Source organism: Lemur catta, chromosome 6 (assembly GCF_020740605.2).
Source record: "Lemur catta isolate mLemCat1 chromosome 6, mLemCat1.pri, whole genome shotgun sequence".
Classification (NCBI taxonomy): domain Eukaryota; kingdom Metazoa; phylum Chordata; class Mammalia; order Primates; family Lemuridae; genus Lemur; species Lemur catta.
The window spans coordinates 20,455,718-20,475,159 of record NC_059133.1 but is presented as its reverse complement, the minus strand read 5'-3'; the positions used below and the strand labels follow the sequence as shown (position 1 = coordinate 20,475,159).

The window sequence follows — 19,442 nt, the reverse complement described above, 5'->3', positions numbered from 1 at the left end:
GATTATTAGAATGTACTATGATGAATTTAGCATAGCACTTAAGTCAAAAGATTATAAATACCTTATTCATCGTATCCTGCTCCCTGGACTGTATATCTGCCTGCTATGGTTTGAATATGGTTTGCTCATCCCCACCAAAACTCATGTTGAAATCTGATCCCCAAGGTTGCACGGGTAGGGAGATGGGGGCTAATGGGAGGGGTTTGGGTCACGGGGGAGGATCCCTCATAAATGGCTTGGTGCTGTTCTCAATGGTAAGGAATGACTTCTCGCTCTGGGGAGACTAGACTAGTTCTCACAGGAGTGGATTAGTTCCCTGGGTTGTTATAAAGCCAGGATGCCCCTCAAGTTTTGCCTCGATCCCCTCCCTTCCTAGAATAGTCTTCATTGCCCTTTCCCCAACTATACTCAGTTAATTAATTCAAATAATACTTATTGAGCACCAATTATGTACCAGGCATGGTTCTAGATGTTGGGCTTGAGCATTAATTTTTAAAAAAGGAAGGAAGAAAGGAGGGAGGGTGGGACATAGGAAAGGGAAGGAGGAAGGAAGAGAAATTCCTATTGTCATGGAACATCCATTTAAGTTGGTAAGAAAGACACCAAATCAACACACAATGTTAATTCAAGAGTGAAAAATGCTATAAAGGAAAATAGCATAAGGGGGATAGAGAGTGAAGAGGTAGCTACTTTATATTCAATGGTCAAAGAAGGCATCTCCTATAAGGAAGCATTTGAGTGAGGATCTGAAGGAAGGATGATAATGAGCTGTATTAAGTCTCTGGGAGAAGGGCATTCCAGACAAGGCAATAAGTATAAAGAACCTAAGGCAGGAGTCGTTTGATTTATCTAAGTGTAACACAAGGAAGATAACATGGCTGGAGGAAAATGAGCTAGGTGGATTATGATAGGAGATAGGCTAAGATCTTAAACAGTCAGATTATAAAGGGTGTTGTACACCTTTCCTCTGGAAGCTTGAACAGTTGAACCTCACAATCTGATTTAGATGAATAGCTGCTGAGTTACAAAATGACAACAATTTTCTGTTCAATGCCAGGAAACAAGGCGGAAGGCTTTTTCAAAAGTCCCGGCAAGAGATGTTAATAGCTTATATGTGAGTGATAGAAGAGAGATGGTAAGAGAGGCCTGATTCAAGATATATTTTTAAAGAAAAGCTAGAAGACCGATTTTTAAAACTTTTTGGTCTCAAGATCCCTTCATGCCCTTAAAAATTATTAAGAACACTAAAGAGTTTTAGTCGTGAGATTCATATCTGTTAATATTTAATATATTAAAAATTAAAACGGGTACTTTTTAAACATAAGAATACACAAGTGTATACATTTCATTAGCCATCAGAGCTATGATGTCATCACATACCATATAGCGTCTGAAAAACTCCATTTAGCACTAATTTTCAAATGCAAGTGGGAAAAGGCAAAATATCTTTGCATTATAATGAAAATAGTTTTGACCTCACAGATCTTCTGAAAAGGTTTTGGAGGCTGCCAAGGGGTCCCGAACCACATTTTGAGAACTGCTGGCCTGATGGGTGGGATGCGAGGTGTGAGAGAAATGCAGGATGCAAGGATGGGGTCGAGTTCTTTAGCCTAAGCTGCCATTCACTGAAGTAAAAAGCTTAGTGCTATACATGCTAAGCTTAAGACAGCCCACTGAGATTTAGAGCATTGGCTGGGTATGAGCCTGAAGTCCAGGGAAGTGGTCAGGGCTGGAGACAGAAATTTAGGAGTAATCAGCATATAGATGTCTGTTTTGAAGCTCTTGAACTGGATGAGAATATGTGGAAAGTAAATGTAGATTTAGAAGAGAAGAGGTCCGAGGATGACTTCCGGGTCATTCAGTCAATGAACTCCAGCCTTGTGTGAAATTCTAAAAGTTGTCTGTTTAGAGCATAGCATCCCTCGATTGACTAAAGGTTCTTTTAGGGCAGAATCCATATCTTAGTCATTGTCATACTCAAAACACAAAAACAAAAATACCCATCATATGGTTGGCACTCAACTATGTTTCTTGAATCAGTGAATAAATAAACAGGGTAATGATGTGCTCTGTGGTACTTTCACAGTTAAATTCCAGAATTTTAGAACAGGCGAGATTAGGAAGTTGAGATGATTAGCTTCAGATTCATATACCGGGTATACTATGCCCTGTGTAGTCAAATAGGTTCCCTTAAATTTAGGGGCAGAGCTAATTGGAGACTTTCAACCTTCCTCATGCAAGTCAATAACAAGTGACCTAATAGGAGGGATAGATTATATTTCAAATTCTAGTCTGCCACTTAAGATATTTAAAGGAACAATGCCAACTCTACTTTATGAACATTTTATTTTTCAAGGGACTTTTTCCCAGAGAATGTTTTCATCAATGCATTCTTATTCAGACTGTCTAGAGATGCTCTAGGGAAAAAGACATTCCAAACAATGGCATCTACTGAGATTTTTATGCATGTGGAAGAGAAAAACCTGAATAACACAAAAGAAAAACACAATATTAATAAAGTCTGTTGCTATCAATGGCAATATAAGCACAAAATATACAAAATTGCATCTCATGCTTAGAAAAGGAAATGAAAATAATTCCTTTGCATGTCGAGTCAGTTACAAATAATGCCCTATTATTCCTAGTGGATAAATTCAGCCAGGATTTCATCAAATGAAAAGAAATGAGGATGAATACCATTTCACTGACATATGATTGGCATGAACACTATATGAATTGATGAGGATTTTAATCATTAATGGAAGGTACAGTTCATAGTGGATGCTTTCTGGATTCTGGCTTTTCCCTCCCCTACATGAGGTCAGCCTGACCCAGCACCATGCCATTTATCTTCATTGATTTCTCTCATATTCCCAGTTTCAGGGGCTTGTACTTCATGTGGCTCTCTTGTGCAGATGCCTGTAAGGAATGAGATGCTGGAGGTGGGGATCACTCTATATTTAATCAATTTCATCTTAAGAAGGTTCAAATGACTTAGGGAACTTAAAAGGGTTCTCATATACATTTTCTAAAAGTTGCCATCATCAGAGCCACTTGTGGATGAGACAGAGAGAGTGAGATCATTGTCACTCAAAGATCTTAATTCACATGAGGGCAGACATCACCATGATATAACATGGTGTGGCCAGGCGCGGTGGCTCAAGCCTATAATCATAGCACTCTGGTAGGCCGAGGCGGATGGATCACTCGAGGTCAGGAGTTCGAGACCAGCCTGAGCAAGAGTGAGACCCCATCTCTACTAAAAAAATAGAAAGAAATTAGCTGGACAACTAAATATATATAGAAAAATTAGCCGGGCATGGTGGTGCATGCCTGCAGTCCCAGCTACCCGGGAGGCTGAGGCAGTAGGATTGCATGAGCCCAGGAGTTTGAGGTTGCTGTGAGCTAGGGTGATGCCACGGCACTCTAGCCAGGGCAAAAGAGCCAGACTTTGTCTCAAAAACAAAAACAAAAACAAATACAAAAACAAAAAACGAGGTGAGTCACTACAGGGCTTTACAGTTTACACAGCACCTTGGCACATTTCACCTGGTTTGAACTGACTACATCCCTGAAAACTAGGCAAGGCAAGTACCATTCTCACTTTGCTGACAGAGGATCAGAAAGGTAACACAGAGGGCATGTGACGGAAGAAAGGTTGGAATTAAATTCTTAGAAAAAGCCGCTCACAAATAAAAGGTTGCTTATGATTCCATGACTTTCACAAACTAGCCATAGCTTTTCCAGGCATGTCTCATTAAAAATATTTTCCCTTAGACAGACTGATTTAATTGGTCAGGGCTGGAGTCCAGGTATTTTTTAAAAAAGCTTCCCAGGAAATTCGTATTTGTCAAGGACTACTGGTCGATTGTTGGGTCCCACTGACTTCTTTCTCAATTTTTTTTCTTTTTCATATTGTTCTTTGTTTCACCTGATATTATTTTCTATTATTATTATCTTTCTGTTTTTAGCCTTCTCATCAGTTTTTGTTTCAAGTCTCAAAATTACTGGATATAGTCTTTGCTTCCTTCCTTTGTGCTACAAATTTTGGCCATATATGTTTCTGCTCTTCTTCCTTTATCCAATCTATTATTCTCCTCTCAAGCTTCATCCCTCTAGAACATCAATATACCATCTTCATTATTTTTTCCCTAATGAGCTAATTAGCATTAATAGGAAGGCTATTGGAGTTAGGAGATCAGAGTTCTTCCAGTCAGTGACTGTAACACTGAGAAAAGTATTCAACCTCTCTAAGCCTCAGGCCCAATCAGTAAAATTAAAGAAAAACAAAAATCCTATCTGATAGAATTTTTATAAGAAATACATGAAACACATACTCAGTAGAAATAAATGGCTCAATATTCAATAATACAAATATTTTTTAAAGACTATCTGTTTGAAGATCTTTTTATTCTTTGTCTATTTTTGCTTCAACCCAATACAATATTCTGTACTCTTTCCGAGTTATATGCCTCTGCTTTTTACATACCCACTCTCATTTCTAATTTTAAAATTTAGCATATGTACTCTATAACCCCACAGTGCCCAGAAAATGTTATTCTAGATTTGGCAAGAATTTTATGTAACCCCAGTTCTAAAGTCTTAATAATGGCAGAGAGATGGTATGGTTTATTACTAAGCTACTTTATTATTAGCTAATTAAGCACACATAGGCTCAGAAGAATATCCAAAATACTTATTCCCTTCAGGTTGAGTTAGAGCCTTATCTAAACAAAATCCAACATGGGCAGGTATTCAGAAACGGTTCATCTTTCTTCAAATCATCTCCTTTAGTCTCTTGAGAGCACTGATCCTTTAACCCAGTGGTCCCCAATCTTTTTGGCACCAGGGACCTGTTTCATGGAGGACAATTTTTCCCATGGATGGGGGGACACGTGGAGCTCGGGCAGTGATGCACAGCCTGGTTCCTAACAGGCCACGGACCAATACCAGGCCATGGCACAAGGGTTGGGGACCACAAGTCTAACCTTTCTCTTTTTTTTTTTCTTTACTTTTATAGCCTCTTTGTTTCTTTCTGCTATGGCCCCTTCTTAGCTACAAAAGAATGTGGCCTAAAGTCATTTCATTTTGTTGAAATTTATTTAGGATGGGATTTTAAGTAGGTGATGATGTCTGGATGGGACCAGAAGAATCTAAAGACAATTGGAATGTCCTAGTCTGTTCTGGCTACTATAGCAAAATACCACAAACTGGATAGCTTATAAACAATAGAATTTCTCACAGCTCTGGAACTGGAGTGTCCAAGGCCAGGGTGCCAGCACTGGGTTCTGGTGAGGACTCTATTTCAGGTTGCAGGCAGCCAACTTCTTGCTGTGCCTTCACATGTTGGAAGGGGAAACAAGCTCCCGTGGGCCTCTTATAAATGAATGAATCTCATTTATGAGAACTCTGCCCTCATGACCTAATCATCTCCTAAATGCCCCACTTCTTAATATTATCTAATTGGGGATTAGGTTTCAACATATAACTTCTGGGAAAACACAAGCATCCAGATCATAGCCTAGAATTTCAAATTTCCTAGACTGATTTTTGTCTTAGGATCCACCTGTATTCATTATACTAAAAGTATGTTTATTATTAAGCACCTGTTTGGATAACTTATCTGTGGTGTTGTGCTAAAATAGCCTCTTTTTCTATTTCCACCTTGGGTCGCTTCTCAAAAGCCCTCTTCTGTTGTTTTAGACTTGATTTGTGTCATTAACAGGGAAAAGAGTGGAAAAACACATCCTGCTAAAACCACCACCAAGAACACAGACTGAGAATCCAGTGTTTTGTCAACTGTTATGTCAGTTTGTTTTAAGTTTGGAACTAATTAGATTTATATACACCTCCTATTATAATATTTAACTTTTCAGTCCCCATCACTCATGTCTCACCAATCAACTTTTAGTCTCCACTTTTCCCATTCTCTGCAACCAAGTTTAATTTCCTGCACCCTGAAATAACACAAAAACTTTTCTCAACTCTGCTCATCCTTTAATATGCTTCTTTCATTTTACCAAATTAATCAAACGATTAATTTACAATCAGTGTATTGTTCTTTTCCTACTCTTCAACTCTTTGTGTATTAAGTGTCTACTTTCTCTAATTGAAGGAAATTGCATTCTTTAAGGTCTTTTCTTTTATATTTCTCAATGATTCTTGTCTCTCTCCTTTGCTAAGGTCTTCTTTCTAAAGTACATGTGAAGAAGTTACTTAAATTCCCTGGTTCTCAATTTCTTCATCTATAAAAGTAAGATAATATTCATTCTAAAAAGAGTATTCCAAAAAGAATCATGAACATTAGGTGTTCAAAAATGTTAATTATACTGCTTTAAACATTTCTCAGCATTCTGTTTTTGGTACTGTCTCCCTTCACCATTTTTATAAATGAGAATAAAATCTTTATGTCTCTCTCTAGAACTCCATACCAATATTTTCTATTTGCATATCATGCCTCACACTCAATAAGTTTACAAAACCAAATTTATCATGCCATCTTCTCCCTCATCAAAATGAACATCTTTTGAGTCTTTCCTATCTCTATTAATATTATTCCAAAATCCCAGTCAACCAGGCTCAAATCATTAGTCATCTTTGACTCCCTTAAACCAAACCCAGCTATCCACCACTAATGCTTTATCCAAAGTGTCTCTTGCACCCAGTATTATATAAAAAGTATAAAACATCATAACCAAGTATTATTCATATTACCATGCAAAATGTAACAATACAATTCACCACATTAACAAAGCCAAGGGTACATACAATAAACTAATAGCCAATATTATAGTTAATGTTGAAACACTGGCTGCTTTCCCCAAAGACAGGAAACAGAGTAAGGATTTTTCATTTTACCACTTCATTGAATCATTTCACTACAGCCACAGCAATAAGAAAAAGAAAAAAAAAAGTCATAAAGATTAGAAAAAAAGTAAAACTATCATTATTCTCAGATGACACAAAAAAATCTTATGAAAATTATTTTTGACAGCAAAAACTCATCTTTTAAATAAAATTAAACAGGTAATATAAAACTCAATTGCATCTCTATATACCAACAATAAACAATTGAAAAATGAAATTAATATATAATACTAAAGTATTAATTCAACTCAATGAGGAAAGTCTTTTTCCATGTAGCAAAGAACAAATATTGACCCCCTACCTCACACCATTGCTATTGGCGATTATAAAATGGAACAACTACTTTGGAAAACTGTTGGGAAGTATTTTATAAAATTAGCTCTTCATCTGCCCTATGACCTACCAATTCCACTTTTATGTTTCTATATGAAAACATATGTCTATAAAAAGACTTGAGTTGGGCAGGGTGGCACATGCCTATGGTCCCAGCTACTCAGGAGGCCGAGGTGGGAAGACGCATGAGCCTTGGAGTTCGAGACTAGTGACTTGTATACATGTATTTGCAACATATTCACTCATAATGGTAAACAATAGGAAAAAACACGAGCATCAATGAACAGGAGAATGGATGAAGAAATCGTAGTACATTAATCCAACGGAATGCAGCTCATCAAAGAAGGAACAACATGGATGAATTTCAAAAACACTACATTGAGCAAAAGAAACTAAACACTGACACACACACAAATATACTCACTGTATGATTCCATTTACATAAAGTTCAAGGATAGGTAATACTCATATATGATGATAAAAATCAGAAAGTATTTGTCCCTGAGGCAGGAATGAGGGCAACTGATCAGAAGGGAGCATAAGGAAACTTTCTGGGGTGACGACAATGCTCTATATCTTGCTATGGGTGAGGTTACACCTACATATATAATTGTCAGAGTTCATCAAACTGTATACATAAGATCTGTGTATTTGATTCTTCAATTGGGGAAAAAAGATGCTTCATCAGGAAGCATTAAAAAACCAAAAAGCCAACAAAAGTAACATAATTATTTGGTAAAAAGATGAAAATTGGTATGTCAATAGACCTGCCTAATATTTTTTTTCAAAGATAATTTTTCCAAGTATTTTTTGAAGTATAAAAATAATTTGATTTTCAATTATAAGTAAATAAATTCAGCCTTGTGGGTTTATCTAAGCAGAGAAACTCAGCCTTATGGGTTAATATACTGAAAAGAAACAAAGAGGAACCAGTAACATATAAATATTTCAGTCACTATAAATTAAAAATAGATTGTTTCACAATCTGAATGATTTTAGAACATGAAAGAATCCAAAGAAGCAAAGGTGAAAAGATCAAACACAGGATGCAAAACTAACAGATGTGACTTACTGAGTTAATAAATATGCTGAATAAAAACAAATTCAACAAAGCACTGGTAAGCCTGCAGCTTCCAAGTAATTAACACACTAAGTAGAAACACATGCAATGTGTAAGCAGCCCTACCTCATATTGAAAGCAAGGACTCCTTGGTTACAATGGATACTCTTTAGGCAGAATTGCCAGAAAATAAGCTAGATAAAAAGTATGCAGGAAGCAGAGGTAACATAACCTAACATACTCTACGTAAGCAATATCTACTTTCAGTAAATAACATGAAAATTCTGTCTTTATCTCACCTATTCAGTGTCATTCTTCCCACAATAAAAGACTGAACACATTAACTAATGCCTAGGCAAAGAAATGTAAATTCATGTATAAGGGTTGCCTTTTTAATTTTCAAGGCTCAACACCAGTTTTAAAAGTGAAATTATCATTTCAACCATGTTATTAATTTCAAATTAGTAAATGAAAAAAGTACTTGAATATGCATAACTCAATCTAACTTCATATTTCTTGCATTTCCAGATAGAAAGCCAGAATTAGCAAACACTTTGGAGGATTAAACCTGTGATCAAAATATAGGCTCTTCTATATGCTAACCAATAATTATCTTTTCTTCGGAACAGCAGCTCTCAACAGTTTTCTATTCCTGACACACCTATGACTTGTCAGAACACACCAGGAGTTTCCTATTAATCCATCTGTCCTCCTTGTACACCCACTAGTCTCCATACCGTTTCCTGAAACCACATGTCCTACCCGAATACTCCCTCATAAATACTTCCACATGAATTTTCCATTCTTTCCTCTCTACAGTGAATGAGGAGCCTGGGGAGTCTCACATGGAGAAATAAGTAATGCACCGAATTCTCTAAGGCAGGAGGAAGAGTAGCCCAATCTAGTTTATATTCTTTCCCAATTTATGTATATATATTCATATATATATACACACATATACATATATATATCTGTTATTGTCCTATTAATATTACATATATATTTACAGGCTGCATTGGTTCTAATTTAAATACCATCATCCTCGTGAGTTACTTAACTTTCCCTCTTCTTTATTTTCCCCTCTAAATCATCATTATAACATCTGAGAAAGAAAGGTGGAGCCAGTTACAAAGATAAACATTTAAATAATGACAGCACCAAGGAATAGTTTCAAGATGAAATTTCTGGCTTTAATAGTATCTCTAGTTTTCTTCAAAGTTTACCAAAATAAGAAAAGCTAAACCAAACTAATATAAATATGTAGAGAAGGATTTATGAAATAATATCTTTTAGAGTTGATCACATTATAGATATATAGAAAGAAATTTATTTTTCATTCATTGAATAACCTAGTGCATTTACATTAGAGAATTTACATTGGTATAAAAATAATTATATTTAGTAATGAATTTTATTAACATATATAGGACAATGTCTTCCCTAAATAGTTAAAAATGCTGAAAATGTAATAGACACACAGAAGCACCAGAAACACCTTCGTATAATGAGAGAACCAATCACAATGACTGTATCTAGAGCTGGGTTTAGTGGGGTTTATTTCTTGAAGCAAATAGACAAGATCAAATTTACCTGAAAAAGAAGAGGGAATTTCTGAAAACATTTTCCTTCTCCATATATTCTGGCACTGTGTAAAATGTTACCTGTGCCTAAACGACCCTGAACCTATAAATTTCATATTCATAAAGATGTGTTAAGTTGTACAACTTCATGAGAATTTTTCTAGCCTCTAAATAGGATTGGAGGAAACAACTATTACACTAAAGTGATGGAAAGGAATTCAAATCAGTTGCATAATTTAGTCCCGTTGCAGGGCCGATATCCTTATTCATGACACTGAAATACAGATTCCATTGAAATCGATGAAGTCAAATGAAATGATTTATATGAAAGTGTTCTATAAACTATAGTGGATACGTGAAGTTAAAGTGCTATTTTATTGATGAGGATGAAGAATATAATAAAAATAATCTAAAATTAGTTATATTAAAGAAGGTAAGATATTAAACAGATCATTGCTCATTGAGACCAAATCAGTCTTAAATGACACATTTGCCCTACAAATAGGCTCACAGGATTTGTTCATACTATATATCTAAGTAGATGATGAATGGCATTAATTGGATTCAAAGTCCCCCTGTTTTGGATTTTATAAGGCCCATTCAGAATAAGCCAGGTTGAGAACACCACCAATTCCATGTTCTGGGTCCATCTGTTGGCAAAAATATAAGGCAAACAGCTTTATAAGTGCTATTTTCAATGAAATATCACAGAACAGCTTGTCCCAATGATATTTCTAAAGCTTGCCTGCAAACCGCCTACTGGGAAATCCAACCAAAAGAGAAGGGAGAAGAGAAAGAAATCTACACAGACAAGTGACAGGGATGGAAAAAAAGAACAAAGGGTAGAGACTGGCTTAGCCAGAGGAATGTGAACACTGGAGGGAAACAAGGAGTGATGAGAGGTGCGATACCAAACAGACAACATTAGTTAGAAACCGTAAGGAATAGAGAACTTAAAGAAAATACATAGAAACCACTGGGGACGGAGGATAGAGAAATGATCACAAATAATGCAGCACAGCTAGAGGAACAAAGACAAAAGGAGCAGGAAACACCAGAACACATGTAATAGCTCAATAATTGGACTGTAATTATTAAGGTGTTGTTGAGAAGAAAATGATATGAAATAGCTATTTTTCTAAGCACCACTCATTTCTTCATGTAATACATAAAATTCATTTTTCCAAAACTTAATACAGATTTCCGTGGTTATCAACAACTTCAAAGGAAGCAAATATTCTCTTCTGGGTCTCTTCTTTTAATTTAAAAGTCCATTGACATACCATAAAATAGTCCAGGCATTGCAACACAAATGATAGTCATGCACTGATTCAAAACCAAAATACACTATAGTGCAGATGATGTCATTCTGGGCACTTACCTGGGGTCGAATAACTTTTACAATATTTTTGAGGGCAGTGTCGGGGGACGGAGGTGAGCAGTCAGGTGTTGGGCCTGTTGAGCTGTTTCTATGGTTACTAGTTCCTGGAGCAGTAATTGCTACCTCAGAGGCATTGTCTGTGAATAAAAATAGAACTGCCATGAACCTAATCACTCAGTTTACCTTTCAAGACTTGAAATTGCTTTTCTGAACACAAACTTGAGATTTCAACTTAAAACTGGTATCGATTACAAGATCATAATAAGGAATATTCTCAGTGATACATTTCAAAAATAATGTTTATCAAATATTTTGTTGTCTTTTAAATGTCACCCCCTGGAGTATTTTTCTGAGATGAAAGAGCATTATTACTCAATTCATAATGATAGATCATACGGCATTGCTCCTAAGACTGTCACTACTATATGAATGACTAACACCTCATCTTAACTAAGGAGAATATGTTTTTGTGACACGAATGGGCTAAAGCTTTCCCCATAATCTCTCAAATGAGTATTAACCCTTATTAAAGTAGGAGTTTCATGTCTCCCTGATTCATAAAATCCAAATTCAAGCCTTCTCAAATCACTTTCCCCAGAAATCCCTCAACTATGAAAAAGCATCCCAGTGAATGATCCTTAATGAAAAACTGACATTTGCTCAAAATGGTTTTATAATGTAGACAAACACAAAATTATCATTCCCAGATAAGCATATCATCCTATATGATCAAAACCAAATGAATGAAATTTTAAATTCTAAATTAATCTTCCCTTATGTTCAGTATTTGAGGAGGGGGAGAGGATAAAGAAGACTTGAAAATCAAAAACATATATAACATTTTGTTCTTAAATTTATATTAAAACAAAATAACATCAAAGATACAGTTTTAGAACTTTTAAAATACTTGGGAAAGGGTGAAAAATGTTCTATAAATAACTTCTGCTAGCACATAGAAAAGTCATATTATTTTAACGACAATTTGGCAATCTTCTACAGCTTTTGATGAAAACAGTTGCAAGCTCAAATCTGCAAAAAATTTACTTCTCTGTTATGTTTTAAATTAGTTCCCAATAATTTTCTGTCCTATTCAATTAGCTAAACTGATGCAAAAGAGACTGAGACTGTGAATTCTTTATAAACCAGTAAGTTTCTCTGTTCCAGACCACTATCTACAATCCCGAGTGAAATATAATAATTTATCAAGGCATCTTTTGCTCATAAAATGAAAAGGGATGAATTATCTTAAAACTCTACCCATCACATAAAAATATACTTCAGTCTCACTGGGGGATCCACACACAGGCTCGTGAAACAAAAAAATTCAAATGTGACACATTGAATTAAAATGGATCATTCATAAAATAAGTCTTAAAAGTGTCCTGAGCACACACTTGACTAAGGTTTAATAGATACGATGGGATTTGAATTGGCATCTCAAAAGAGATGTGGTGGTCTTCTGAGTAGGATATAAAAGTATGAGTAAGTGTTGAAATGGATAAAACATCAGTCGGCAAGACAATGACAAGATGCTCTGATCTCTCCAATCTGTCCCTTTCTTCTTCAATCAACCATACATCTAAAAACATTTATTTGGGGGGCAACTATGTGTCAGGTATTATGTTATGTTCTAAAGATAAATTAAGAAGAATCTCCTGGCAGGGACTGGGGGAAGGGAGGGATGAATAGGTGAAGCAGAGAGGATTTTCAGGGAAATGAATCTATTCTGTAGGATACTATAATGGTGGATATGTGTCATTATAGATTTGTCCAACCCATAGAATGTATTATACAACACCAAGAGTGAACCCTAATGTAAACTATACATTTTGGGTAATACTGTGTCAGTGTAGGTTCATCAGTTGTGACAAATGTACCACTTTGGTGCGGGATGTTGATACTGGGTATGGGGTATGAGGATGGACTGGGGGTGGGGAGTATATGTGAACTCTCTAATTTCTGCTCAATTTTGCTGTTAACCTAAAAATATTCTAAAAATAAATTCTACAAAAAAAATTTAAAAGAACCCTTCCCCTAAGAAGTATACACTCAAGCGTATCATCAGACAGGCAAACAAATTATAATGCAATATAACTTGAGAATTGATAGCAGACAAGTGAAGTTTGATGAAAAAGCCCAGGTGGGGAGCAACAATCAGACCATGACTTGGAGGGAAGATGGATGTGAAAGCCTTCAGTTTTCAGGTAAGAAAGCTGAGACAAAACTTAAAACAAAAGGGCATGAAGGTAGGAAGAGCACAGCTGAAGCTGTTATTTTATGTTAGAAAAAAACTGGAGATACGTATGGGCGAGTAAAAGGAAGTTTAATTAGTATTAGTACATAAGTTTGTACTTAATTCTGTAGGCAATGAGAAATTTTGAAGACTGTCAGGGAGTGATAATGATAATAATAGCTAACATTTATTGAGCATTTATTATGTGTAAGCAGCATGATAAATTCTTTTACTTACAGAATCTCATTTAATCCTCAAATCATCCTATGAAATGGGTTCTACCCTCACCATCCCCATTCTACAGAGAAGCTGATCCCAAAGTTATATTGCCAGTAACTGGCAGAGAAGGATTCAAATTTTGGATTCATGCCATAGTGCCCTTCTGCTGGTTGGCATGTCATAAGTATGTGAAAGTGATTAGAGTATGGGAGCAGAGACTGAAGACTATGGTCATAGTGGGAGTAGGAACGGTTTCTACTTCTAAATAGAGTTGATTCCTATCCCCACTGTGGCAATAGTCCTCAGGCTCTGCTCTCAAGCTCCAATAGAGTTGAAGTAGAATGAAGGTTACCAGAGATTGTGAAAGGTAGCAGGGAGTAGGGGGATAAAGTGGGGATGGTTAATGGATGCAAAAATAGAGTTAGATAGTTAGAGAGATTGAACAATACTTGACAGCACAACAATGTGACTATAATCAACAATAAGCTAGGGTATACGTTAACATAACTAAAAGAGTAGAACTGGAATGTTCCTAACATAAAGAAATGATAAATGCATGAGGTGTTGGATACCCTAATTGCCCTGATTTGATTAATTCACATAGTATGCCTGTGTCAAAACATCATATATACCCTATAAAGATATACAATTATTATGTACCTATATTTATTAAAAATAAAAATAAATTTAAAATAAAATAAAAATAAATAAATACAGTTGAACAAACTCCACAGAAATTTAAAAAGTAGAACATGGACACAATAAAAAAATAATAATAAAGAAAATTTCAACCATAAAAACATCTTTAGAATATGTTTGTGTGTACTATATGGCATGATATCTAGAAGCAGGAAGGTCAGTTAAGACTAGTGATAAAGTTACAGACCATAGTGTTAGCATTTGCATTGGTGATAAGTGACTGGATTCTGGACATGTATTGATGGACTCCTAATAGCCAAAGCAATCTTAAGCAAAAGGAACAAAGCTGGAAGCATTACACTATTTGGTTTCAAAATATACTACAAAGCTATAGCAATCAAAACAGCATGGTGCCAGCATAAAAACAGACACATAGACCAATGGATCAGAACAGAAATATCATAAATAAATTCACACATTTATAGTTAATTGATTTATGACAAAAGTGCCAAGAACACACAACGGGGAAAGGACAGTCTCTTCAATAAATGGTATTGGAAGAACTGGATAGCTGAACGCAGAAGAATGAAGCTAGACTATCATCTCATACCATCTAAAAATATCAATTCAAAATGAGTTAAAACTTAAAGATAAAACCTGAAAGAATAAAACTATTAGAAGAAAATATAGGGAAAAGACTCCATGACACTGGTCTGGACAATAATTCTTTGGATATGACCCCAAAAAGCATAGGCAAAAAGAGCAAAATTAGACAAATGGGATTATATCAAACTAAAAAGCTTCTTCACAGCAAAGGAAACAATCAATAGCATGAAGAGACAAGCTACAAAATGGGAGAAAATATTTGTAAATCATGCATCTGATAAGGGATTAATATCAAAAATATATAAGGAACTCACACAACTCAACAGTAAGAAAACAAATAACCTGCTTAAAAAATGAGCAAAAGATCTGAATAGACATTTCTCAGTAGAAGATGTACAGATGGCCAACAGGTGTATGAAAAAATGCTCAACATCACTAATTATTAGGGGAATGCAAATTAAAATCACAAGGAAATATCGTTTTACACCTGATAGAATAGCTATTATCAAAAAGAAGAAAGATAAGTGTTGGAGAGGATGTGGAGAAAAGGGAACCTTTACACACTGTTGGTGGGAATGTAAACTGGTACAGTCATTTTGGAAAATAGTATAGAGGTTCCTTAAACACTGAAAGTAGAACTAGTATATGATCTAGCAATTCCACTACTGGATATATATTCAAAGGAAATGAAGTCAGTATGTAAAAGAGATATCTGCACTCCCATGTTCACTGCAGCATTATTCACAGTAGCCAAGATATGGAATTAATCTAATTGTCCATCAACAGAAGAATGAATAAAAGTCAGATAGTGTAATGCTCCTAGCTTTGTTCTTTTTGCTCAAGAGTGCTTTGGCTATCCTGGTTCCATCAGGAAATTTTTAGTCTACTTCAATACACACACACACACACACACACACACACACACACACACACACACATATATATACACATGGATAATGGAATACATTTCAACCTTAACAAAGAAGGAAATCTTGTCATGTCATGGGCAACAACATAGATAAACCTGGAGGACTTACGTTAAGCGGAATAAACTAGGCACAGAAAGACAAATTTACATTATCTCACTTTTTTGTGGAATCTAAACAAAGTTGAACTCATAGAAGCAAAGAGTAGAATAGTGATTACTAGGGACTGGGGAGATATTAGTCAAAGGACACAGAATTTCACTTAGATAGGAAAAATAAGTTCAAGAGATCTATTGTACAACATGATGACTATAGTTAATGACAATACATTGTATTCTTGAAAATTGCTAAAATAGTAGATTTTAAGTGTTCTCTTCACAAAAAAATGTATGTGAGGTAATACATATGTTAATTAGCTCAATTTAGCCATTCCACAATGTGTACATATTTCAAAACATCATGCTATACACAATAAATATATATAATTTTTGTCAACTTAAAAAAATAATTAAATTTAAATATTTGTTGATGCGTTGGATATAGTGACAAAAAGAAAAATGTCAAAGATGAATCTCAGGTTTTGGTCTGAGAAACTGAAATGATTGAGTTACCATCAATAGAAATGGGAAACACGATAGGAGGAGTATACATTCTCCACCATATCACTTCAAATATTACCTCTACCCCATTCTTTACTTTTCTACTTCAATGAAATAATGTTAGGGAAAATTTATTCTTTTTTATCATTTATTCTCTCTTTTGTACTTTTGTCTCTCTCTCTCTCTGTTGCATTCTGAATAGTTTCTTCTATTAATTTTCCAGTGTATTGGTTCTTTCTTCAGCTGTGTCTAGTCTTCTGTCAAACCAGTTTTTTTAAATTTCAATTATATTTTTCAGTTCTAAAATTTCTATCTAGTTCTTATTCAAATATACTATGTCACTAGTTGGTATTTTTCAGTCCCTGACAACATTTTCAAACTTGACTTTTATTTGAAAACGACAAGTCCAGTTGATTTTGGTTTTTTTATCCAGTAATTCCAATATCTGAAATCTTCATGGGTTTGTTTCTGTGGTTTTAGTTCTCACTCATGATGTCCCATTCCATTGTTTGTCTCATCATCTATTCTGTGCTGCTTATTACTCAACTTGTTGTTAGAATAAGACATACAACATTACATATAAATAAATCTTTGTCTTTTAGTAAATGCTAATTTTAAAAAGCATCACAACTTATATTCTAATGCCAAATGTGGAAGTCTGTGGAAACTTGCCTGTGTGATTTATTTAATATTTCTGGATGTCAGTTTTCTTAACTATAAAAATCAGGATGATTAATAATCATCTATGGTTTATTTGTGCAGATAAAATAAGAAAAATTTACTTGTGAATTATCAGGCAAATGGCAAGGGTTTAATAAATATGAGTTTCCTTTTCCACTATCAAACCAAATACCAACAGAATTAAAATAAAATATTGAAAATGAAAGAAATCCCAGAGCTAGAGCAAGAAAAGAAATAATAATGCTTTCTAGGCAATACATCTAGAGTAATGGCTGTGAGTACTTGCGTGAGATTTGAGACCAGTATCTATTAGCTATAAACACAAATTGGTAGAGGCAGAATTTAATTCCAGAAATAGAAGATGATCCCTTGAGGAATTACATTATTCAAAGTTCTCCAGAGAAACAGAGGCTGAGAAGTCCCAAGATTTGCAGTTGGCAAGCTGGAGACCTGGAAGTGCCAATGTGTAGTTCCAGCCCAAATCCAAAGGCCTGAGAACTAGGAGAGCTGATGGTGAAAGTTCTAGTCCAAAGGCTGGCAGGCTCAAGACCCAAGAAGAGCCAACATTTCAGCCCAAGTCTAAAGGCCAGAAAAGCCCAATATTCCAGCTCAAGCCATCAGGCAGAAGAAGTTCCCCCTTACTCAGCCTTTCTGTTCTATTCAGGTCTTCAATTGATTGAATAAGGTCCACAACATTTGGGTGAACAATTTGCTTTACTCAGTCTATTGTTCAAATGTTCAAATGTTCATCTCATCCAGAAACATGCTCACAGACACACCCAGAATAATGCTTAGCCAAACATGTGGGCACTCCATTGACCAGGTAAGTCTATAAAATTAACCACCGGCAGGAATGATTCACTGCAAGGGCCGTCCCTTTTAACTGCTTTTGCATTAAAGCCAGAAAAAAGTCCTGGGTACCCACCATACAGACTATAAGCCAAAAGCTTCATAATTGTTTCTTATAAGTATTTTAATACATAGTACAAAATAGTGGACAATCAAATACTAAATTATTTAGAAAAGGTTACAAGAATCTCCATTTTCTGAATCCATGATCTATACCACTACACTGAGAATCTGATTTTATACTACCTTACATTATTCATTATCTCTTTCAGGCTAGGTTATAGTTTTACAAAGACATATTTCCCTTATCCTCTTCATAAAAAATGCTTTGGGAAAATTTCTAAATATACCTGCAATTTCAGATTGAAAGAAGAGACTTATTGTCTAGTCAGATTCCCTTACTACACATTGTATTATTCATTATGACTGTCAGTTTCGTCTATACTAACAATATCACAGAAAAAGCATCTGTAGTTTACTTGAGCTTTTAGAAAAATATTCTATAAATATAAAATAATTCATGTACAACATTACAGTCTAATATTTTAACATGATTCACCAGCATATATGACACAGTTAAAGTATACCTGGGACTATGCTAGATGCTGTGTAGCTGTATAGCTAGAACAGGACTGAGATTACTTCAGGCTGGAAATTCAGAAAAGATGTCAGGAAAGAGGTGGCAATTAAGAAGGTCTCTGACAGATGAGTAAAATTTAGGCATGAAGAAATAGCTGGGAACGGCATGCCAAGAATTGGAAGCAGAATAAACAAAAGGTAGAGAGATGGGAAAGAGGGACATTTGTGGAACAAGGAAAAGTTCAGTTTGAATAGAATATAATATTTATGGAGGAAATACTAAGAAATGGAGGGGCCACATACAAAGAATTTGGGCTTTGAAATCTGACAAACCCAAGCTGAAATCCTGGTGTATGTAACCTCAGTTTCCCTATCTATGAAACACTGCTTTGTTCATAGTATTGTGAGAATAAATGAGAGGGTGTGTGTGTGTGTGTGTGCTTGACACACTACCTGGCACATAGTAAGAGCTCAATAAAAGTAACTATATTGCTATTATTATTAGATATATGCATATAATAATAACATATAATTAGGTAGTTTAGGGCCTTATTATGGCAAGTCTTGAGTACATCACTAAGTAATCATCAAGTACATGTACTTAATAATTCATAGTCTAGCAATTCATAAAGTACAATTTTTATTTGTTGGTTTTAAGTCAAGGGTTGGCGAAATTTTCCTATAAAGGGTCAGATGGTAAATATTATAAGCTCTGTAGGCTACATGGTCTTTGTTGTAACTACTCTACTGTGCTATGGCAGCACGAAAGCAGCCACAAACAACATTGCAAGCAAATGATTCCACTGTATTCCAAGGAAATTTTATCCACAAAAACAAGCAGAGCAGATTTAGTTTATAGGTCATAGCTTATGGACCCCTGTCTTAAATAT

General features: G+C 35.2%; 1 protein-coding gene across 6 annotated transcripts in view; it reads right to left on the bottom strand.

Moving 5' to 3' along the window:
- The window catches only part of ANKS1B (ankyrin repeat and sterile alpha motif domain containing 1B), a 950,573-nt gene that overhangs the window by 573,706 nt on the left and 357,425 nt on the right, over positions 1-19,442 (bottom strand). For all 6 annotated transcript variants that reach the window (XM_045553160.1, XM_045553161.1, XM_045553163.1 and 3 more), the window contains exon 11: positions 11,222-11,358. In XM_045553160.1, coding sequence (XP_045409116.1) covers positions 11,222-11,358 — 137 coding nt within the window. The remainder of the gene's footprint in view (positions 1-11,221; positions 11,359-19,442) is intronic.